The sequence below is a fragment of the Danio rerio genome, chromosome 4, assembly GCF_049306965.1.
Source record: "Danio rerio strain Tuebingen ecotype United States chromosome 4, GRCz12tu, whole genome shotgun sequence".
In the NCBI taxonomy this organism is placed as follows: domain Eukaryota; kingdom Metazoa; phylum Chordata; class Actinopteri; order Cypriniformes; family Danionidae; genus Danio; species Danio rerio.
In genome coordinates, this window is record NC_133179.1 from 2,937,480 (window position 1) to 2,958,814 (window position 21,335).

At 37.7% G+C, this 21,335-nt stretch overlaps 1 protein-coding gene across 3 annotated transcripts in view; it reads right to left on the reverse strand.

The window, feature by feature from the left end:
• Positions 1 to 21,335, reverse strand: part of cog5 (component of oligomeric golgi complex 5) — an 89,140-nt gene that overhangs the window by 49,059 nt on the left and 18,746 nt on the right. For all 3 annotated transcript variants that reach the window (XM_005164473.5, NM_001045144.1, XM_073946619.1), the window contains exon 7: positions 10,242 to 10,372. In XM_005164473.5, coding sequence (XP_005164530.1) covers positions 10,242 to 10,372 — 131 coding nt within the window. The remainder of the gene's footprint in view (positions 1 to 10,241; positions 10,373 to 21,335) is intronic.

Below are 21,335 nucleotides of genomic sequence, written 5' to 3' on the forward strand. Positions count from 1 at the left end.
AAACCTTCTCTTCTGTATTGTGACATCTATACAGTAACCGAGAGAACTTAACAAACTGAAATAAAAAAAACACATGCAATTACTAAAAACACCAGCAGATCAAAGAAAGATCTTCATCAGTTTACCAGCAGATTTTGTTGCAAATCCTCACAATAAAAAAAACAAATTAAAAGAACATGCTGCAATATCTCACAATGCAAACAAAAACTAGATGGACCCGGCTATTTAGACTATAGAAATTCCAACTTTTTAAGCAAATAAAATCACTGCAAACTTGATTTCTGCATTTTTCCACAAGATTGAATCTAATTGGTGTAATTTTCCAAATAATTATTTTTCATTAAAGTAACGTTTGTATACTGTATATGAAGAAAATCTAAATGCTTTGTTTCATAAAGGATAGACAGCTGACTGAGTGGTAAATAACCATCACATGGTATGACCAAGTAGTTTAAAATCTAAACCATCTGAAGGATATATTAACCAGTAAAGCACAAACAAAACATCATCTCTTCTTGAATTCACTCATCTGTTTTCTCCTTTAAGTGGACTATAATACTGTACTAACGTAGGGAATAGTGAATGAGAATATTGTGGATACAGAATAGGAAATAGGTAGGCATATTGGCATAACAGGCCACACCTGGTGAGGTCTTTGTCAGCTTTATGAGCAATCCAGCACATCTATTTTCCATCTTCATGGTCTTTAGAGAGCAGACAGAAAAAAAAGTGAGAGTGACAGATATGTAATGTTTGAAGTGAGCGAGAAGGCAAAGGAAAAGCAGGAACAAAGCGTAAACGGGGAAAAAAGGGCAGCAAAAGAAAAGACAGAAAAAAGACTTAAGGAGTGCACAAAGGCAATGATTTCACTCCTTAGCAGCTTCAGCTCCTGAGAGACATTGCTTTTGATGTAAAGGTTACTCAAACACATGACTCAAAAAATGGATGAGCCATGAATATCAGGGGGGTGACTGTATAACCTTTTCAGTGACCGGCACGGTTGGAACACGTGAGGAAATGAGTGGAGATTTGAATAGATCACAACAATGAAATCCACTTTTTAGTGACCTTGGCATTTCCTCAATAGGCATATTAAAAAGGCATAAAGGAAAAAAACGTGAACCAAATCTCTGACACTAAACGTTGTTTATTTGAAGCAAGTTGTTGCACTTATTTATACAGTAATTCATGGGGCGAGTGTTTTTTTTCTTTTTTTTCTTTGTAGACATCTTAAGTGGGTATCTTGGTTCAGAGCAAATCCAAATCACTTTACCCTTTTTCCTCTTGCTTGGAACAAGAAAACCTATCCATCACATCTATATCAGACACCCTGTTCTTGCACACCCAAACACGCAGCTGACAGACTGCCATGTTCTTAGGAAAAAGGCCCATCTGTCACGTAACAATGCATTATTAGCATTATTAAGCAGATCAGATCAATTATGAACAAATCTTTGAACCCTGTTTAGTTTCTGACTGGGTTAGTTTAAACACGATTTCATGTGGCTTTACAAAGACAGTGTACGAAATGAAGCCAAGTGCACAAATAATTCCCATTTTCTCCACTCTGACATTTGCAAACACCGAAATGCACTACGAGTCCTGCCATTTGCATTGACAAGCTAAACCATGTGCTAATAAGACATTTTTAAATTATTACTACCCTTTTGAGCACAGTTTGAGTCATGCATTTTGTTCAGCCCTGAAGGAACAATATAAAAAATGCTGTTGTCAAATTGTTAGTGACAGGGATTGCAAATTAGCAATTGCAGAAGATTGTATATATATAAAAAATCATGCAAGAGTGAAAGGCCTTTATTTTACATAGAATGAAGTACAATTGTTGCATGGTATTGCACAGAAATAAAAGCAACATTGAATCTTTTTCACCTAATATTCTTGTCAGTATTTGTTTGGCCCTAGGCGAATAACATATTTTTATTTGGCCTTTTCAGCAGGGAGCAAGAGAAAATTCCATTACATGCTGCAGGTACATGGGTCTGTTAGGCTGTGGATGGCAAAAATTACATCCCAATATGCCACTGGACAAAATGAAAAAGATTTGGTAGAACAGACAAATGCAGAGGACTGAACAACACTTAAATTCAAGTGACTTCAACCATAGGTACGCTCTCAAAAATAAAAACGATAAATTCTTGGTTCCCTAAAGAAACATTCAAGTGAACAGTGAAATATTGTTTTTTAGTGTTACAAGGATTTAATAATTTAAAACAGACATGATTTTGCTAATGCACTGAATTGAAAATAACTTGATCACAATCAATCTAAATTAATGAAATTTTTCCAAATAGTGCTATTCAATTTGACTGGTAAAATTATATTAATATTGCAGAAAAACAAAACATTGCAAAGTCAGATTTTTCCAATATCGTGCAGCTCTACCGTCTATGCATGACAACAACTGCAAGCACTCCTCGTCTGGGTGACCTCTGGGAATGGACAAAGGTGACGTATTGTTTGGGACGTAAGGCTGCATGATCAATGTTGTGCTGGGCCAGCTTATGTAATACACAGTTACTCATGGTGGGGCAAGAGGCGCATCTGTCTGTCAAATGTGGTGACTCAGTTAAAACCCAGACTCATTCGTTCCCTCCAGTCATTGATTCTACAATCAACACCGTTTCTAGGGAGGCAGCACCTAATCTATTAAATGGAGGAGCCACACTCCAACTGTGATTTCACTAGTTGTTTTCCTAGGTTTATGACTCAGTTTTGAACATGCATGCACCTGACCATTTAGTTTACCCTGTAGTGAAACAAGAAATTTTTAATAATGCCCTTAAAAGCATCATATATTTAGTTCTATTGTATAGTCCAGGGGTGTCCACACTCGGTCCTGGAGGGTCGGTGTAGCTCCAACCCTAATCAAACACACCTTAACCAGCTAATTAAGCTCTTACTAGGTATACTAGAAACTTCCAGGTAGGTGTGTTAAAGCAAGTTGGAGCTAAGATCAGCAGGACACCGGCCCTCCAGGACCAACTTTGAACACCCCTGGTATCATCCATACAAAAAGGACTTGTGAATGCTCATATTGAAATTTCTGTCATGTTATTTGGAAATAATGGTCACATAATAATTATTATTGTGATATTTAATTGGGTATACCTTGATAATACGTTGAATATTGCAAAAAAGTTGCAGTTTTAATTTTTATTAACAAAAATAAGGGTGTAAAACATGTTGGTTGCCTATAGTCTAACACAAACAGAAACTTGACAGCTCTTCTGCACTAGTTACACGACTCATTCATCAAACATTATTCACTGATCAAGTGACAAAAAATACTGAATTAAAATGTTGTTTAAAAAGATAAAACTAACATGTTCAGTCATTTAATGAGCGGCTCTAAGTGTGTGCATTCAGTCATGTTACTGGCTTAGTAGAACTGTCAAGTTTCTGTTTGTGTTGAACCATATTTGTTGCTCAAAGTGGTCCATACTGGCATTACAGGATGGTGTAGTTGCTGCAGTTTAAATGGGAATTTCCACTATGGAAATCTCCCATTCCACAACATCCCAGACATTCTCTATTGGATGGAGGTTTGTAGACTGTGAAGGCTATTTTAAGTATAGTGAGCTTAATGTCACATTCAAGACACCAGTTTAGATGATTTGAACGTGACATGCTTCATTCTTCTGCTGGAAAATAGCCATTACAATATGAGTCCACTGTTGTCATTGTGGGGATGCAGACGGTCTACATCAATACTTGAAACAATACTCAACTGATACTAAGAGAGCCAAAGTGTCCCACCACCACCCTGATATGTTGATGCAAGGCAGGATGATTCCATGCTTTAATGTAATTTATGTCAAATTCTGATTCTGAAATTTGGAGAAAAACCAGTCTAATGTATTCCATAATCTATTAAATTTTGGTGATCGTGTGCCAACTGTAGACACAGTTAGCTCTTCTTAGCTGACAAGATTGGCACTCATCTGCTTCAAGGTTGGATGTGTTGTGTGTCCAGAAAAACAATACTCCTCTTCATATTTTAGTTGTGACATTTGAGTTAATGTTGTTATCATCTGAAATCAGTCTGGCAATTCATCTCTAGTATCAACATGGCATCTTTACCTACAGTATGTCATTGCATCAGGTATGAACATTACGTTTTTTAATATTACTGTTTATTTATGGAAGTATGAAGACCCCAATTCGATGCCCACAATGATGGCAAAGGTGTCATAATCTTAGCGTATCAATACTTTATCTTCATATGCATTTTCTATTGGTCAGATGCAGTTTTACAATAATTTCAAATCAAGCAAACTTTGCATTTGCTTTGACAAGCTAAATCATGTGTTAAAAAGACATTTTTTAATTATTATTACCCTACTCTTGAGTCAAATCAAGCAAACTCATTCTTGTAATGCTTTGCTTGAAAAGTCTACTTATGTTGTCTTTAAAATCAGTGACAGTTTGTTTTATATTTGGCTCACTAAATCAGTGAAATTCATACGTTTTTGGAGTCGCTATTTTTCTTGGATGAAGAGATTGTAATTTTGTCTTTTCCGTAAGCGAGAAGGCTGCATTAATGTCCATTCCCCTACGAGCACGTGAAACAGGACACTGGCCCCATGAGTACTCTACTTTTCTGGGTCAGGAAGACAGGAGCCAAGGCGAGAGTAGTCATTTGTATATACGTGTCTGCATACACACTTTGTCATCTCCATGCAGTGAATTCTGAGCACTTTGAGGCTCTAGTGTGCATCTGTAGCTCAGACCACACACACACACACCTCAATGACCTTCAACCAATATTTGCTGAGTAAGCAAAAACCTTCACTGCGGTTATCACAACCCACTTCCAAAACATTATCCACACAAAAAAAGAAGAAAAACACGATTTCTCCTTCAACCCTCGAGAGAGTCACCTCTTGTGACCTTCTGTGTGAAACACCCCTCTTAAGCAGCTGATATAAATGTATGAGCAGAGAAATAAAAACAGACTTGAAACAAGGTGGATAAAAAATTTAACACTGCTTCTCTTCTCTCACCCCATCTGAAATTAATGTGCAGTTACAGGCTATACTTTTGTTCTGCCTCCCTGCATGTCAATGTCTAACAATGACCTTCAAATGCACTCTCCTTTCAAGTGCCCTTCTGACAATATGGCAGCAAATCAGACAGCTGATGCTTTCAAAACAGAAATGCACTGATATAAACGGCCATTTTTAGGTACGGTTTTAATGATATTTAGAAGAGAAAAACACGCAATGCAGTAGTTACATATCAATGAAACCCTGCCAAGTTTTTTTTTTTTTTTTAAAAGAAACATCAATTTAAAAGAAACCCCTTTGTTGATAAAGTGTGCATGTTTTCTTCATGCATGATTCGTGAGATGTTTTCTTATTATCATAACTTGACAACATAAAACCTCTTCTGATATGATTAACCAATAACATCATACCCAACTTTCTTGACATTGAATCTCAATTAAAAAAAGTGCATTATTTTCAAATGAGTTCTGTTTGGAAATGTCATATTGCACAAATCAAATTCATTGTTTCATGTAGTCTGAAACATTTCTTGCAGTGCTAATTTAATTGTCTTTTGTTTAAATGAATGTTCTGTAATTAAAAGAAGATACACTTAAAAATGAGCAGAAGCCAAGACTAGGTATTTTGTGTATTTTAGCATTCACTTCCATACAATAAGTGCTGTTATGCAACATTTAAAGTAGTGTTAAGTAAGCAACTACAAAAAAACCTAAGAAACAAATTGATTAAGTCCTTGAAGGATCTCTTAGAAGTCCTCACATAATTGTTATGATTACAAACTGATAACAAGGGCTGAGATGCTGTCAGTAAAGCTTATGCTGCATTACTACATTACTATTCCTGTAACCTTGGCTGGTATGCTAAGAGGCTAAAGACCCAAAGGATCGGAGTCGTCTTGGTTAAAATTAAGAATCCAAATTAAAGTTGATCAGTTTTTTAGGTTAAGCATAAACAGTGAGATGAAGAGAACCATTTCTCCATATGAGCTCAGGAATGGCGGCTTATGTAACCCACACAATTCTAAATATACTGACGCAGGACTGGCCGTGGAGGAGTGTGGAGTGAACTACATGATAGGATCCAGAACAACAAATACACGAATAGAGGTCAGGGGGCTTTTGCATTGCTTGGTTTTATAATGAGATGCTAATAGGCCAAGAATGTGTTGCAGAGAGACAGCAGAGAGGGATATTTGATAGGATTGAGAACTGAGATTGAAACAGCTGTTCACATTTAATTGATATGAACAAGCTAAATATGATTTTGTTTCTTGGAAAAAACAAACTAATTAGATTTTAACATTTTTATAAGAAAATAAAAGGCGTGTTAGCATATGGAAATCTCGACATCACAATGTTTGCATGATTGTCATGGCAATATTGATGGATTCAGAGTGATTTTTAGCATGTTGCTGTGTGATTGCTTGGGTGGCTCTTGAGTTTGCGCACTGGCTCAGTTCTAAACAATTTTCTGGTTTCCAGATATGGCTCTGTTTCTTGCTTCAATACTAAGATCCATTGGCAGTCAGGTGAAAATTGGAAGCCTGACTACATACATATGTGAATTGTTCAAATGCCGTATGAAGTTTTCTTCTAAAATTGGCATTTTCTCAGACTCCTGTGTGTAGGTTCAGTAATTTTAAAAGAAAATTTCAGATGGCACAAACATGCTTTTGCATTTTTTTTTACACAACAAGAAACTAGTTTTTATTTGGTTAAGCGAAATCTAAGCTTAAATTAATTTGGTTCAATTGTTTATTTATTAGATACAATAAAAGGAAAATATTACATGCATAATGCAACTGCATAGCCACTCTTTACCAGAATATCAGCGCATCAGTCTAATCGGAAATGTGATTTATGCAACAGTTCAACAAATAATATACTAAAATCTGCAACTGAAATAATTATTTGTGCCAACAATTAATAATCTATTAATAAAGACAGTCCTTCAGCTTAGTCCTTTATTTATCAGGGGTTGCCACAGTGGAATGAGCCGCCAACTATTCTGGTATATGTTTTACATAGCGGATTCCGTTCCAGCTGCAACCTCTCACATTTACTCTCAAACACTCATACACTACGCCCAATTTAGTTTACCCAAATCACTTATAATGCATGTGTTTGGACTGTGGGGTAATCCGGAGCACCCGGAGGAAACCCACACCAACACGGGGAGAACATGCAAACTCCATTCAGAAATGTAAACTGGCCCAGCCATGGCTCGAACCAGTGATTTTCTTGCTGTGAGGAGACAGTGCTCACCACTGAGGCACCGTGCCAGCCTTCATTTCTACATTTTAAACAAATATTGCAATTTAACAAAGCATCTACTGGTGGTTCTGTCATATTCATGTATCCATGAAAGATCCAAAATAGCCAAGACATCAGTACAAAAACACACTCAATGTATGGTTTAATTATCATTATATAACATTCCCACATTGTTTATAATTTGTTTTTCAGTAATCGCATACACCTTGTCTAGCTAGGCAACACAACAGGTTTTGAAAAAGAGCCACTATAAGCTATAAGAAGTTTCCATAACAAAATACCTCAATTTAAAGACATCACACAGTGCACAACGCCTTTACTTTGTCTTCAGCCAATAACCTGAGACATCATGTGAAAGATGAGGGCGACTGACCATCACACAATCAACTCCTGGAGCTAAAAAAGAAAACAATACAGCTGGCAGGCTTATTATAGCATGCGGCCAGCAAAGGAAACCATTAAAGATGCAGGAACAAACAGAACCTAGATGACACTCTGCTAAACAGGACCTGGTCAGATATGGGCTGCTCATCTCCACAAATACACCCTTATTCCCTGAACACTCATGCTTTCAAAGACACCTGATGGCCCATGAGAGATGCAGAAAGCAATCAATTATTGACCGTTTCAACAGTCCTGTCATCTGCAACTGGAGCTGTGCAATGATTTGCTCTGTAACTCATGCAGAAAAATGTAAGCTGTTGGACGTAGAAATGGAATCAGTAAAACTAAAGGTCTATTTTCACTTTAGTTTTTTGTATTGGTGTCCGAAGAAATTAGTCAAGCACAAAATCTTGCACACCGAGTCTGATGCATTTTATATAATTAGTTGTGGAGGAAAAAAAGCAAAACAATTCTGAGTCAAATTAAGCAGTGACAGTTTTTTTTTCTCTCTTCTTCTTCAAAAAAAGAAAAGGACATATCATGTTCATTCAATCCACTTCATGGAGAGAAAATAGAGTTCACCATCCTCATCATATTAAAAAGCTGAAAGTGATTATACCTAAATTCAACGTTTATTTCAGGAAATCCGTAGTATTATAAGACTTTGCTTGTAATAATGCAGCCACATAACACAAATTTCTGTTAACTAATCTTGAACAGAGACTGTCAATATGTCAAAGGTATGGATGAACACACACATTCGCCAATCAGTGGCAGGCATTGAAACCAGTATACAGTAGACTATATAAGGGTGTACTCACACTATGCTATCGGAACCAAGCCCAGGCCCGTTTCCCGGATCGTTTGAGAAGTGTGAGTGCGCTGAATCGGGCTCAGGCATGGTTCACTCGGCCGGCTCTGGCCCGGTTGGAAGAGGTGGGCCTAAGCAAGGTTCACTTGGGCTTTGTGTATGAGTGCAAAATGCGCCAAAGCCCGAAACTGAAAGCAAGACGTGACTTTTAGGGACTGTTTGATATGGATTTATTAATCATTCTTACTGTACAGTGAATGTAAACATAGATTATTAAAGACGCAAACCCCTCACGGCAGGAGAGCTGCGTACTTTCAGCAACCTCCTAATACTTGCAGCATGAGGACTTTATGGTTGTTTATGAGCACCAAAAGTGCCGGATCTGTTTGGCGAAATATTTGATTGCATGTCACCGCATCCCAAACAATGTAACTAGAGAAATCCCCACTGTGCTGAGCGAGAGCGCTTACTGAACAGCGCAGCATTGATGACGTAAGCGAGCCCATGCCCGATTGTAATGTGAGTGCGGGCCGTCGGGGGAGATGGGAGGGGGGACAAGCGTGCTTTGGCCCGGTTCGAGGAAACTGTACATAGTGCGAGTACGGCCTAAGTGGTTCTCAATCATCTGCCACATTCGATCTATACATTTCACACTCGGCACACTTTGAATTTTGGATTAAGTGTGCAATGACCTTAAATTGAACCATGACAGTTACATCTGAATGGTCATTTGTAATATATCTTGTGGTTTTTGATTATGTGGAAGCATTTGAAAACAGCAGTTTATTGAAAAAAAACGAACATATTCTGCATCTTTCAGCCCCTGAGAGGGCTTCATGTGGCAGCTGAACTTCTGAAATGTGACTGGACAGTTGAGTGTAATGCCTGTGTGTCTGTAGACAGGGGAGAAAGGGCCAGTGTGGCCCATCTGCTGTGTGTGAGTGTGCCGTGTGTGACAGAGAAACATGCTGAGGGAGTGATGGAAAAGAGAGAGAGAGAGATGGAAAGAATACTGGCACTGGTTTCATCCTGTTGGAGTTTTAGGTCAGAAACAGCTTACTACATGGAAGCAAATGGATCTGACCGTGTAACCTCGACCCCATTCGTTGCTGTATTTTGAAAAGTTTTGTGGTAAAATCAATAACACGAGTTTGAAAAGTGAATTTTCAGCATTGCTAATGCTTTTAAATTGTGTCTGGTTTTTGTGGAAATTCTGAAATCACAGCCTGCCATGTGATAACTACTCATTAAATAAAGTAGTTAGAATATCTTTATCAGCCTCATGGGCAAGAAGGTCGCTGGTTCAAGCCTCGGCTGGGTCAGTTGGTATTTCTGTGTGGAGTTTGCATGTTCTCGCCATCATCACGTGGGTTTTCTCCGGGTGCTCCGGTTTCCCCCACAGTCCAAAGACATGTGGTATCGGTGAATTAGGTAAACTAAAAATTGTCAGTAGTATACGTGTGTGAATTAGTGTGTATGGATGTTTCCCAGTGATGGGTTGCAGCTGGAAGGGCGTCCGCTGCATAAAACATATGCTGGATAAGTTGGCGGTTCATTCCGCTGTGGCGACCTCGGATTAATAAAGAGACTAAGCCGAAAATAAAATGAATGAATAAATGAATATCTTTATTCAACAAGCAATCTACATGCTGTAAAAGGACTTTCATACAACAAATAGCTGTATACTGGCCACTGATCATGTTGCCACACTTTGTGTTTTAGTTCTTCAACAACATGCATCTTTACCTGAATTTCCATGCCTTGTTCCAGTAAACGTTTGGCTTGGTTTTCCACCTCCAGACGAGCTCGACTTATAAAAAGCAGGTCATTTTCTATGACATCAATACCCGACAGATCCACACCCTGGGACAGGTAATCTGAAAGAAATAGAACAAAATTGTCAATTTCTGTTTGTTTTTCTAAGATTTTTGTTTATTAGCAATAAACAAAACAATTAAATAAATACATATTTCATTCCATGAGCATTTTTCAGAAATATGGGCAGTCATATGTGTATGTGATAGATAACAGCAATGTGTTATATGGAGGATGAGTGTTTGCACACCCCTAGGATCCTGTTCGAGCCGTTAGCATGTCTTCTTCGCAATTGTGTGCACAAAGCAGGGGGTCTGAAAAACTACTCGACCCATCATTGCAGTAAACTGTGGAAACCGCTCAATATAGTTATGCAAAAAAACAAAAACAAGAAAGGCTTCAGAAAGCAATGCTAAAGTAGGCATCTTCCTACTTAGAGCTGATTAAACTCATGGAAAAGAGCAACACTTTATTTAGATGGCAACATGCCCTGGAATGAATACTTCAAGTAGGGCAGCAGCTTCTAGGAGGGTGTTTGATACAGGTGGAGGAGGCTTAATGTCCCAGTTAGACATGAAAATACTCCACACGGGAGACCAGCAGCAGGTGTGTCGATTCACATAGGCATGGATTTTGCAACACCTGTCCTCTCAGCTGTGCTGCATGAGTGGTGTAAGCGGTCTTGTATTAAATTGTCAGTTTGAGCAGATTAGAGTCAAATGGTTAAACAGCATTATTACAAATGTGAATGCTACTACTGAAGTTAATTGAAGTATTGACGCTCGAATTACCATTTTAAAATGATATTTAATAACTAATAACTGCAATACTTATACGTTAGGCCTAAAAAGTGTGTATCATTTCTTTCTAACATTATTTTATAGTACAAAACACAAAAGAGTTCATAGTAGTTATACCTCGAATTACCATAGCAGTCGAATTGACCGCATGCATTTCAGTGTCCGCTACTTTTGCCTCGAATATGCAAGCCTCTGTTGCCTAGCAACTTCCTTCTAACAAAAACATACATTTCTGATAGCAAAGACAACTTAGACATGTTTTTCAAAACAATGGCAATTTGCCAGACATATGCAGGTGTGCACATTCACAGGTGGTTTTACACACTTATAAGCTGTATTACAAAAATTAAATCGGAAATTTAAAATAATGACAACATAATATACAATGACATACATTAAAGCTTAACTCTAAAATCCAAATAGAAGCTTTGAATTTAAATATGATGTCCTATGAGAACGGTCAGAATAACCGTTGTGGCTATTCCAGTAGTTAGTAGGCTCTCCACATTACCACCAGTGTCTAGCATCCATCTCGATGATGCGACGGCAGCCACAGGACAACGGTGCCAGTGCACTTATCACACATTAGCTATAGGTGGAGCGGAAAGAGAGTGATAGAGCTAATTCCGTGGATGGGGATGATTGGGAGGCCATGATGGTTAAGGGCATCCCTACTCTTTTACAAGAAGAAGTGCCATGGGATTTTAATGACCACAAATAGTCAGGACCTCAGTTTAACGTCTCATCCGAAAGACGTGTCCATGCATTTGTCAAATTATATATTTTTAATCTCTATTTACTTCTCCTTTTTTAAATTCTTTATTATCTGTGTTTTGATTCTGTCATGGTTATTCTCTTGCACTGTGGAAACTTGTGTCATGAAAACAAATCCCTCTTGCATGTAAACATACCTAGCAATAAATCTCGATCAGATTTGTTAAAGCTTTAGTTTACTTTCAACACTGAATAGACAAACACAAATTGATTAATTTACAAGTGGATTAAACATTAAACAATTAGGTTTTCCAAAACACCATCTATTGTGCCGTTTCAATCCCATTTTAAATAAGTAGTTTGAACATGCAGCAAAAATAATTTTGAGTGTATTGTGCCGCACAGAAATATATATATATATATATATATATATATATATATATATATATATATATATATATATATATATATATATATATATATATTTAAGGTTGGCATGAAAAGAGGATGATTAAATTAGGCCACTTTTTAATTTTCCTGGAACCATCATATTAAGACAAACTATAGCCATTCAGACAAGTTAATCTATGCACAAGGACATGCACACATCTGAACAATTTTTAAATGCAAGCAGGATATGTGCAAGAAAATGCACACTGTGAACTTTAAAGAGTCGAGGACGGTTGCAAGTAAATGAGAGGGAAAGAAACAGCATCTCTAAACACAGGGTGCCATGCCGAACAGGCGTCTGAACAGACAGCCCATGAGTCAGAGATGCTGACTGATACAGATACAGTGGCACCAAGCAGAACAATGTCACTACATAGATCCACTCATTAGCGCCTTCCTAGGGCACACACCACCAGCTGACGACTCCGTGACTCGATTTGCCGGCTGCTAACAAAGAGACCATAAAGAAACCCAGAGCTATCTCATTAGGAGAGGTCAGATATCTTGCTGAGGAAATGACTCCATACTGTAGCACACAGATGCTTGGAAGCGACCTTGGGTTTGTGGTTCAAAATCGGGAGAGATTGAGAGCTATGTGAAACAGGTGGCTCCTACACGGGATATCAGGGGGAGTTTTTGGCTCCTGTCCGTACAGGTAGGCCCAAAGCCAGAATAAAATCAACCATCGCTGCCAGAAGTCTCTTGTGTTGCAGCACTATTTAATTTCACCTCATTTTCACCCTGCCAGAGTGCAATAATGATTACATTGTCCAAGAAGAAAAGCACTTCACTGTAAAGGGAATGGGGTACAGTGTTTTTGAGCTAACAGTAAACTTCCGGTGAAAGGTTTTTGTGACTATTTTCAAATTCACAAGGTTCCTTTTATAGAATTGATTTTGTAATGTAATCAAAATATAATTAGTTAAATGGACTTAAGCATTCATTTAGTTGTTTAAGGGTAAATTGAGATTAAAAGCCTTTTAAATGCAAGCAGGGTCAGGTAATGTGTATATATATAGCGCATTTATCGGGTATATTTCCCAGAGATGGGTTACTGCTGGAAGGGCATGCACTGCGTAAAACATATGCTGGATAAGATGGTGGTTCATTCCGCTGTGGCGACACCAGATTAATAAAGGGACTAAGCCGGTTTAACGTCTCATCTGAAAGATGGCACTCACTGGCTCTATAGCATCCACTTCACTATACTGGGGCTCACAGAGACTGTAGGTTGAGCAGGCCTCACTAAAACCAATTTGCAACCTAGTTTTCCAATGTGGTCTCCCATCCTGGCACTCACCAGGCTTAGTCTGGCTTACAGTAGCTTCAGTGAGTAGCCGATTTTGGGCTGCTGGTTTCAACTCCATTGGAAATACTGGGGTAAAATATTTTTTCATATTTCAAAGACATGGTGCAGAAAAATGGAATTTATTGCAGTGCTTCTTGTCCAGTGTGAGGCCTACTTTAAATGTTACATCATTCAGCACTGAAGATGACTGATATCAGATCTTAAACGTGGCGATTTTGTAACGGCGTGACTGAAAATTAAAAGTCTGTGTGCATATATCCCCATTACTGTTCTATCATTACCAGTTTGATAACAAGAGCGGGCACAGTTTCATGCTGGTTATAACAGGACAAATGAATGCTAGGATTTAAATGCAACATCATGACTCTATAATTCATTAACTCGCTAGCTTCAGATATGTTTGGAACGACTGCTATTAGGGCTGAAGAATTAAATGAAATTAGAATTACAATGGGGTCTTTGTGATTAAAAACTGCAAAAGGCTGTGATTTAATTTAATATAGACTGCTCACTGCATTTTCTTTAAATAAGGGATGGTGCTTGTAATAGATTTTTTGAGGTCAAACTGCAAAATTACCCCATTTAATTATTATAAAACAGCTAAATTAAGTCAAAGATTATTTATAAGGCACTGTTTTTAGGAACAACAGGTGTTCACCAAATTGCTTTACTTGTATTAATTCAATCAGATCAAAATAATAAAATTTATGAAATATAATACAAGCAGATACTCTAGACAAAAAACAACACTCTCCCTACAGTTCCAGAAGTATAGAAACACAAACAATAGACATTGATTAGTTGAAAGGATTACTGTTGCTTTTGAATGGTCAGATACAGGGTTGGGGTTCAACCCTGTTCCTGGGGGCATCAGACTCACACGTTTTGTTTTGTTGTGTGCTATTTAACACACCTGTTTAAATGTCATCATGACCTAAAAGCATTATGAATAGAATGTTATGCACAAATTAATGTAAAACCTTTACAATTTTAAGTGTTTTCTTGCACTTCTCTGTGTGACAAATATGTATATTTAATTTGGCCTATAATAAGAGTAATCACATTGTGCATTAGTGATAATCTGTAACTGCATCACGAATGAAGTACAATAATAAAATAATTAGTTTGCCAAATAAGATATATAGCTTACATCACTGTTAACAAAAATAATAATTGAATAAAATGCAGTTTATTTGATGCTTTAGTTGACTTAACCTGGTTAATTTTACATATAGCGCAGGATTTGAAGGTCAAATTTATATAGCAGAGATGCATTTAAGTGGCTAAATATAAATCTAAATGTTTTCACAAATTGGAAAGCTATTCAATAAGAGAAATGAAGTGCACATGATGTAAACAGGCCCTATATGTCCATGTCGGTCCATCTGAAAGGCATTAATATGCGATCGTAAGTAACTGCATGTAGTATCTCTTTAAAAACACAAGGTGTGCAGTTAATACTGGGTGGTGAGCAGTAATAAATTAACTAGTATTTCATTTTGAATGCGGCCTCATCTTTCAGCAAAATCAAATCATACAGGGGTCAAAGAGGTCAGAGGGCACACCAGGGGGAGGGCCATAGGAGCTTGTTCAATCAGGATTTTTGACTCCGTTGCTTCCATGGAATGCAGAAAAAGACGCTCGTATGACAGTCTGTTTGCTCTTCGCAGGTCCTTCTTTTTTGTAGAAGCACTAGAGGACCGTTGGCTCAGCATCAATCACAGTTATTACCTGAATTTATCTGGAATGGAGCAAAACAGCCACTCCACAGAGAGAAGGTGCGGTGTGCAATATGGTGTAAAACGATTCTAACTGTGACCTTGGAAATGCAATTTTTTCCCCATTACGGAGGGAAAAAAAAGAGGAGACCGATAAGAAACATTAGTGCAAATTCAATATGGGGTCGGTTTGCGGAGGTGATTCCCGCAAAGCGGGGCACTCAATTTGTTTGAGATTAAAACGAAAGTGAAAAAAAGGTAATTGCTGTTGGCGTAGATAGAGTCATCTCTGAAATTACAAGAAAGAGAAAGTGTCAATTGAACGTGCAATACTTGGTTCAAAATCATTTATATTCAAGAACTCAATACAAAGCAGAGCACTGAGTCAAAAGACATGCTCAAACCCACTAAAACGGTACTTTGTTTTCAGTGTAAAATATAAATAAAAAATGTCTGCAATGGGAAAATGCCAGAGTAATCTAACTAAAGGGACAGTAATGTTGACTGAGGGTTTTTCTTTCAAAGAAAATTACAGCAATTTAGACCTTATCAAAAATAATTCCCTTATATACACCATTTTCTTCAATAAAAAGCCCCCAAAAATATAACCTGCACAAATCACAATGGTGATAAGCATAGACTACAGATATTTCTGGAAAAACAGATGATGCATGACACAGTACTTGAAAACAAGTACCAGTACTTGGCCTTAAAAGAAGCGTAGATTATTTTTTCTGTCAAATTACTTCCTATTCTACCCAATGTCTGCCTTAGATGTTTAATTGCAATGATACATGATGGCCAAAGGAAGAACGCACACAATTCAGCTGGTCAGAAGTGACAAGACCGTGAAGATCACTCTAGCGGCTTCTTGAGAGAATCATTACTTGCGCACCGAAATCACATCCAAAGGTCAGACATTGTCCTCCCACATCAATTTGACCAACTGGAAGAATAAGCTGGCTCTTTCAGACAGGCGTTCAAGCTGCCATCTGTGTACTTCAATAACACATCGAGTTGCCTTGTCACCCACCTAGAGTGGTAAACCATTGCGGCTAGCAATCATTGTGCTACTCACATTGATGATGGTGCATTGCAAAATGTAATTTAGATCTTTATATATATATATATATATATATATATATATATATATATATATATATATATATATATATATATATATATATATAATATTTAATGACAGGGTAATATATTAATGAGACAAAAGTCATCATAGTTGGGTAAACTTAGAGAGCTGTAAACAGGAGAGTATCACAGATACCTATTTGTATTTCTATTTGTTCTGATAAAAAAAAGATAAAGTCCATGATAGTGATTTTAAGACTTTCCAAAAAAGGTGAAAAAAAATTGTGTGAGCCTGATAATGGCAGCCAGAGGAGAAAACATCATCAAATTTAATGTCGATGCATAGACGATGCATTAGAAATCCTTTGTATAAGTGGTACTTTGTTTATTTATTTGTTTTGTAAATTGATGCAAAGATGATATAATACAAAGCATAGCTTTATAAATGTACAGACATATTAACTATTTCCTTCAAGTAATTAAGATCCGGATGACCATTAAACACCATCCTTGTAAAGATGGTCAATTGTCATTGTCTTAAGATTAGACTATGATATACTGAAAAATGACACTTACTGAAGAGGTAGTTGGTAAGTATTAGAATAAAGCCTTTTAGTAAGTAATGTGCATTATGTTTTTCCTTTTCATTAATTTTATCTCGTGTTTTTCTGTGCTGCGCTTAGACTAAAAGTTGTCCTTCATAGGTTACACAAAATTAAGCTTAACAATGCTCGTTTCAGGTGGTGCAGTTGGTAGCGCTGTCGCTTCATAGCAAGAAGGTCGCTGGTTCAAGCCTCGAAAGGGTCAGTTGGCATTTCTGTGTGGAGTTTGTTCTCACCATGTTCGTGTAGGTTTCCTTTGGCTACTCTGGTTTCCCCCACAAGTCAAAACACATGCGCTTTAGGAGAATTAGGTGAGCTAAATTGCCCGTAGTGTATGTGTGTTAATGGGAGTTTATGGGTGTGATGGGTTGTGGCTGGAAGGGCATCCGCTGTGTAAAACATATGCTGGATAAGTTGGCCGTTCATTCCACTGTGAATGAAGCTGAAAAGAAAATGAATGAACACTTTTTTTATTAGCATGAGACTGCAGTAGTAATAGGTCAAAAAGAGATTCTGTCCAGACCAGATTGGCTCAGAGAGGTGACAGAGTTTTTTATGAAGGTCATCCCTCGCGAAGGGATAGCGTTTTCCCATGCCTTCTCCTCCCCCGATCCAACATAACACGTAAAAACACAGCCCTCTGGACTGTGGCAGGAAGTGGATGAACTTGGAATGCTTTGTTGTGATTGGACAGAATCCCTATGGGATGGCTAAGCAAAGCTGAACCAACATACGCAGCAAGCAGAAGTTCACAGTCAGGGTGTCCCCACTAATCTGTCTCTGTGAAAACACGATGTGGGGGATCCAGACTCGCATTAACACTGTAACCTTGCGTCACAGAATGACGTGTTGGCCCCGCAGAGGCTAAGGGGACTTGACACTGTTTATACAACTAAAGCCTCTGAAATCTGCTAAACACGGGACAATCCCATTTCCCACAGTCTCTTCCACTGCATTTGAAGCCATCAGTAGAAAATAATCATCATCTAGATCTCACTAGAATCATTCATAATTACTGGAAAAAAAATATAACCTTGCACCTCAGAATCAGAGAATGCACTATATTTAGCATTACCATCTGTATTACATTCATTTGTTATATGAGCACCCAAAAGATCCTTGCATCTTCTTCTCTGAAATATATTAAACACAAGACAATACTATTTCCTATAGTCTCTTCCATTGGGTTTGAAGCTGTCTGTAGAAAATAATCATCTAGCTCTCACTTGAGTCATTCATAATTACTGGAAAAAATACAACCTTGCACCTCAGAATCGGAGAATGCACTATATTTAGCATTACCATCTGTATTACATTCATTTGTTGTACGAGCACCCAAAAGATCCTTGCATCTTCTTACATCATATTCCAGGCATTTGAATGTCAAACACAAATAAGGTTTGACATGATAACATGCTCCAAAGTCAGTTCAGTCACGTGCCCAAATGTCTTCTTTCTGAAGTGGACTAGTTTGACTTAGACCCAGTTAAACAGATGTGCAGTTCTTACACTGGGTTGTGATGAAACAGCTGTAGGTCTTTGGGGACTTTGGACTGCCAGAGGCGAGTTTGACCACTAGGTCTGTCATCTGCATTTGGTATGTCTCAAGCCCACATGCCAGATAGCCCTTGGAGACATTGGGAACGTGACCAAGAACAGCTCTCGAGTCTCCGAGGGAGTAGTTAGCTAACAAAATATAACACTACAGGCCAACCAGAACTTCCTGTTTGGCTTTGGGTTTTGGTGGTTGTTTTATTTAAGTTGTTGGTCAAATGTGTTTGTTAAAGGGGACCTATTATGCAAAAATCACTTTAAAGGGGTCTAAACACAATTTGAGATCTCCCTCATTAGCACAAACAGCCCTAAGTAAGAAGCAGCAATCTGCTTTTAGAGTTTTTACACTGTACCTGCTGAAAATAAAAACCAACGACTAAGAGAAATTGTAAATGTGCAGTTTTAGGATGCACAAATGCACACTGTAATCTCCATTGACTACCCTTTTCTGAGCCTCTTCTTTTGAGATTTCCAATTTTTCACAGAGGTAGCATTAGTCCTCTTTTGAATCTGCCACTATGCTGATGCACAGGCGTTTGTAGCTCCATCCTTTTTGAAAAGAGCATTTGCATTTAAAGCAGTAGTCACCAAAATGGCTTAATTTAGATCAAAGCCTAAAAGGGTTAGTTTCTAACGGTTATAAAAACGGTTATATTTGTGTGGTATTTTGAGCTGAATCTTTACTACACACTTAAGGGACATCAGAGACCTATTTGATACCTTGTAAAAAGGGGCATATTAGGTCCTCTTTAAAGTTAACAGAGTGTACCAATGAATAGGAAAAGTGTCTTTAAAATCTTACAGCAGATACTGGAGAACTGCCTAGGGATAGCAAATCACATTCGCCTGAGCTCTCTGGCCTGTCCTACCTGACACATGGCTACGGATGAGATGCAACACTGCCAGGGAGGACACAGAGGAATAGGGTTTAAAACAGAGCCAGAAAAAAAGAGGTATGACCAACAGCTCACAACGACCCCAAGATAGCTCTAAAATCTGGTTGGATGACCTAGATTTTCTCTGCTGTTCAAATAAGTGGCATACCTGTTTCTGCACAATAAATTTTATTAAATTGAAAGTTCACCCAAATAAAAAGACAATCCTTTGACGATATTTACTTATTCTCAATTCATTCCAAATCAGAATGACAGAATATGCTCAATGTTTAATGAAACTTTTTTTTTTTGCATATATTGAAAGTCAGTGGGTTCCAGTGTTAAGTCAAACTTATCTCAAGGTGAATAACACTCATTCTGCAAACATGGACTAAGAAGTGAAAGTTTTCCAAGTTGTGTACTACCATGTTTTAAAGCTAGTTCTCTGTGGCTCTGACCTCAAATATTTTCCAAATATTTTTATATAAACATTTTTGCTTTGAAGACATTTGAAAGTTTATAAACAAACAAATAAACAAAAAATGTAATATTCTCCTTTTGAATGAGTACTGTTTGTTCTTTATATTTGCTTTTGGCATACTGGTGTTTTAATGTTACATTCAGTGCTTGTTCATGCTGAATATAACTTTTTTCATAAAATAAATAATTTATAAAATGGCAGTTGACATAGATTCCAATCATAAACAAGCATGGAAACTCACTGGAAAGTTGGAAAGATAAATTTGCAGAGCCAAAGATATAGGATAAAATGTAGGTCAAGACTTGCTTTGGAATAGTTTCGTGACTCCCTGAATCGAAATTGTAAAGTCCCTAAAGATTCCCACCCCTACTGTACATACTGTATTTTTAAAAATGTGGATAGAAATGTAATACCTTTATAAAACTGACAAAGCTATGAGCAAACCGATGGGATTCAGGCACATGTATGAGGGAAAACTGCTATGTGGCATCCCAGAGGGTCAAGCCAGAGACTCAGTGGGCAATGCTTTATTCTAGGAGGTTGCTCCAGGGAGCATTTTCCACGACTTTTCATCCCTCACGCCTCTCCCAGTGAGCTGGCAGCTGGCATCTTACCTTCCGCTCCTGAAACCTGCGGTTGCTAAGCACGGGTTAATTCACCCAGGGCTTCTGGAGTTCTGCTTCCACTCAGTGAGCATCAGTCACAGTGATATTATCAAGCTAGAATCACACAAACACACTCAATACGGCAGTTTATACAAAGAGAGAATGATAACAGCATAAAGAGAGTGCTTATTACTGATAGATACAAGAAATGCTGAATAAGACAGGCTTTTAAAATTGAAGTAAATAGAGTTTTTAGAGCCACTAGCTCTGTCTAAGCATATTGAAAATGTGTGCACACATTCTCCCTCGCATCTCCCGACAACTGTCTTTGGACAGTGTCTGAATAAAGAGTTTAAATATTAATGCCCACCTTGAAATATTTACAGGTACGTTCAGCTTGGTGATTTAAAGCCTTTTGATATATACTTCTTTGTTATGTACAACAATGGATTTGAATTTGTTTAGAAAGCAATGTTTCATAATTAGCCCATTGCTTCTCTCCATACCAGTGTGCACCAACACGCCTACACACGTATGGTAAAAAAAAAGAAAAAAAAAACTTGACAGAAAGTGACGCTTTTTGTCATGTTTGCATCATGAAGGCATTGATGGAGCCTTGTAAATGAGCATATTCTTGCTTAGGGCTTTTATAAATAGTTTTGCATTTACTCCACCTTTAACTTTAGTCATGCCAAAACGGCATTTACAATAGAAATTAAAAGTTAAGAAAAGGAGACAATACAGAACAATTTCATGCTTTCATTGTCTCACTTGTTGGTGAATACCCTATTTGAGCAACAGGGCAAGAAAGGGTTACAACTATTACAGGAG